The sequence below is a fragment of the Carlito syrichta genome, unplaced genomic scaffold, assembly GCF_000164805.1.
Source record: "Carlito syrichta isolate Samal-C Ts95f unplaced genomic scaffold, Tarsius_syrichta-2.0.1 Scaffold305227, whole genome shotgun sequence".
NCBI classification, from domain to species: domain Eukaryota; kingdom Metazoa; phylum Chordata; class Mammalia; order Primates; family Tarsiidae; genus Carlito; species Carlito syrichta.
In genome coordinates this window covers 403011-404469 of record NW_007249323.1, presented here as the reverse complement: position 1 = coordinate 404469, position 1459 = coordinate 403011, and the positions used below count along the sequence as shown (strand labels likewise).

The 1459-nt window shown below is 63.3% G+C and overlaps 1 protein-coding gene across 1 annotated transcript in view; it reads right to left on the bottom strand.

Annotated features, from left to right (window-relative positions):
- Nucleotides 1–725, bottom strand: part of RASSF10 (Ras association domain family member 10) — a 2053-nt gene extending 1328 nt beyond the window's left edge. Inside the window, exon 1 of the mRNA XM_021714104.1 lies at nt 86–725. Within this exon, the coding sequence (XP_021569779.1) occupies nt 86–725 (640 nt within the window). The remainder of the gene's footprint in view (nt 1–85) is intronic.
- Between the last annotated feature and the right edge of the window lie 734 nt (nt 726–1459).

Below are 1459 nucleotides of genomic sequence, written 5' to 3'. Positions count from 1 at the left end.
CCTCCAAGAGCACCCGCACCACGTCCGAGCAGGTGGTGCGGCGGGAGAGGCCGGACACCAGCTTCTCCTCCTGGCAGATCCATACCGATATCTTCTTCTCCGAGGGATCCATGGCGCAACCCGGGCGCAGGTGGGGTCCGGCCGGGCCCTGCTGGGGCGGCAGGACGGCGCGGGCTGCCCAGCAGCTCGGGGACAGGAGGGGAGCCCGTGACCCCGCCGGCGGCGGCACCCGCCCTTCTCCCCGGCTGCGCGCCCAAGGCAGGCGCCGGCGCTGGCTGGAGAGCGGCAGCGGCTGAGGCTGCGGCTGCGCTTGGCCCGGACGACGGGCGCTCCCGGGGCAGCGCGCCCGGGATCGGGCTCCCGCCGCTCTGGCTCTGCCCAAGGTGCCCGGGACCTCCGGGTTTTGCTCCTCCCCAAGTGGCTCCACCCCCTTCCGCCCCCAGCGCCCAGAGCTGCGGCTGGGAGCGCGGGAGGCGCAGTGCCCAGGCCCGCCTCTCGCAGCCTCGCCGCGCCCCGGGCGCCCCGTCCGCCCCTCGCTCGCGTCGCCGGCATCCTGAGTCCCTGCCCCTTCCGCCAGCTGGCTGCCCAGTCGCGCGACGGCTCCAGGGAAGGCGCGGGGACCCCTCCGCTGCAGGGCCTGGAGCCCGCGCCTCCGCAGGGATCGGCTCTGCGTCTCCAGCGGCCCGCTGGCTCACCTCCTTATGTCTGCAACTAGCGGGGTGCATCTTGACTTGACTTTTTCACCTTTCCTGGCGCCCCAGACCCGATTCCTGGTCCTCCAGAGCAGCGCCGTCTGGGGAGTGCACTTTGCACAGGCGGGAAACCAAGGCACCCAGGGACCTCGGATGCAGACGCCCAAATCAAGGTGCGCGACCACCTGTAAGCAGAAGGCCTTCCAGTCCTTCTCCACAGGAAGCAATACTTGCATATTTAAAGAGAACACTATTCACCAGTCTTCTCTTTAAGCAAGTGTAGGCACGGAATGGTCCGGGCTAGAGGCAGACAGAGGCGGCTGCTGGCTCTTCGCTGGGTCACGTCGGTGCGTCCCCACTGCGCCTTTGCTTCCCGCAGCTTTCTTGGTAGTGGGACTCCTTCTAGTGGGAGTTTGGGGCCCAGACCCAAGTTATAGGTTCTATTTGGTATCCACTTCCATAAGGGGAAACCGTGGAGGTTTCTGGCATTTTCTAGCATCCAGATATGATCCAGAGAAGACAGGAGCCAAGTTTCACAGCACAAGAGACCCAAGGCCACAATGCAAATGAACTTGTTTCATCCTTAGCTGCTGATGAAGATGGTTCCTTGTGTGCAAGGCTCGGCCTGAGCGTGTCCTTGTGTGTACAGGTCTGATAATAAGCTCACTCCCTTTCTTCAAGAGGTTGGTTGGCTCACATCGCCTCTTGGCTAAATCACTTTTGTTCATTCACTCAGTAAATATTTGTTACTTATTGAACACCTACTT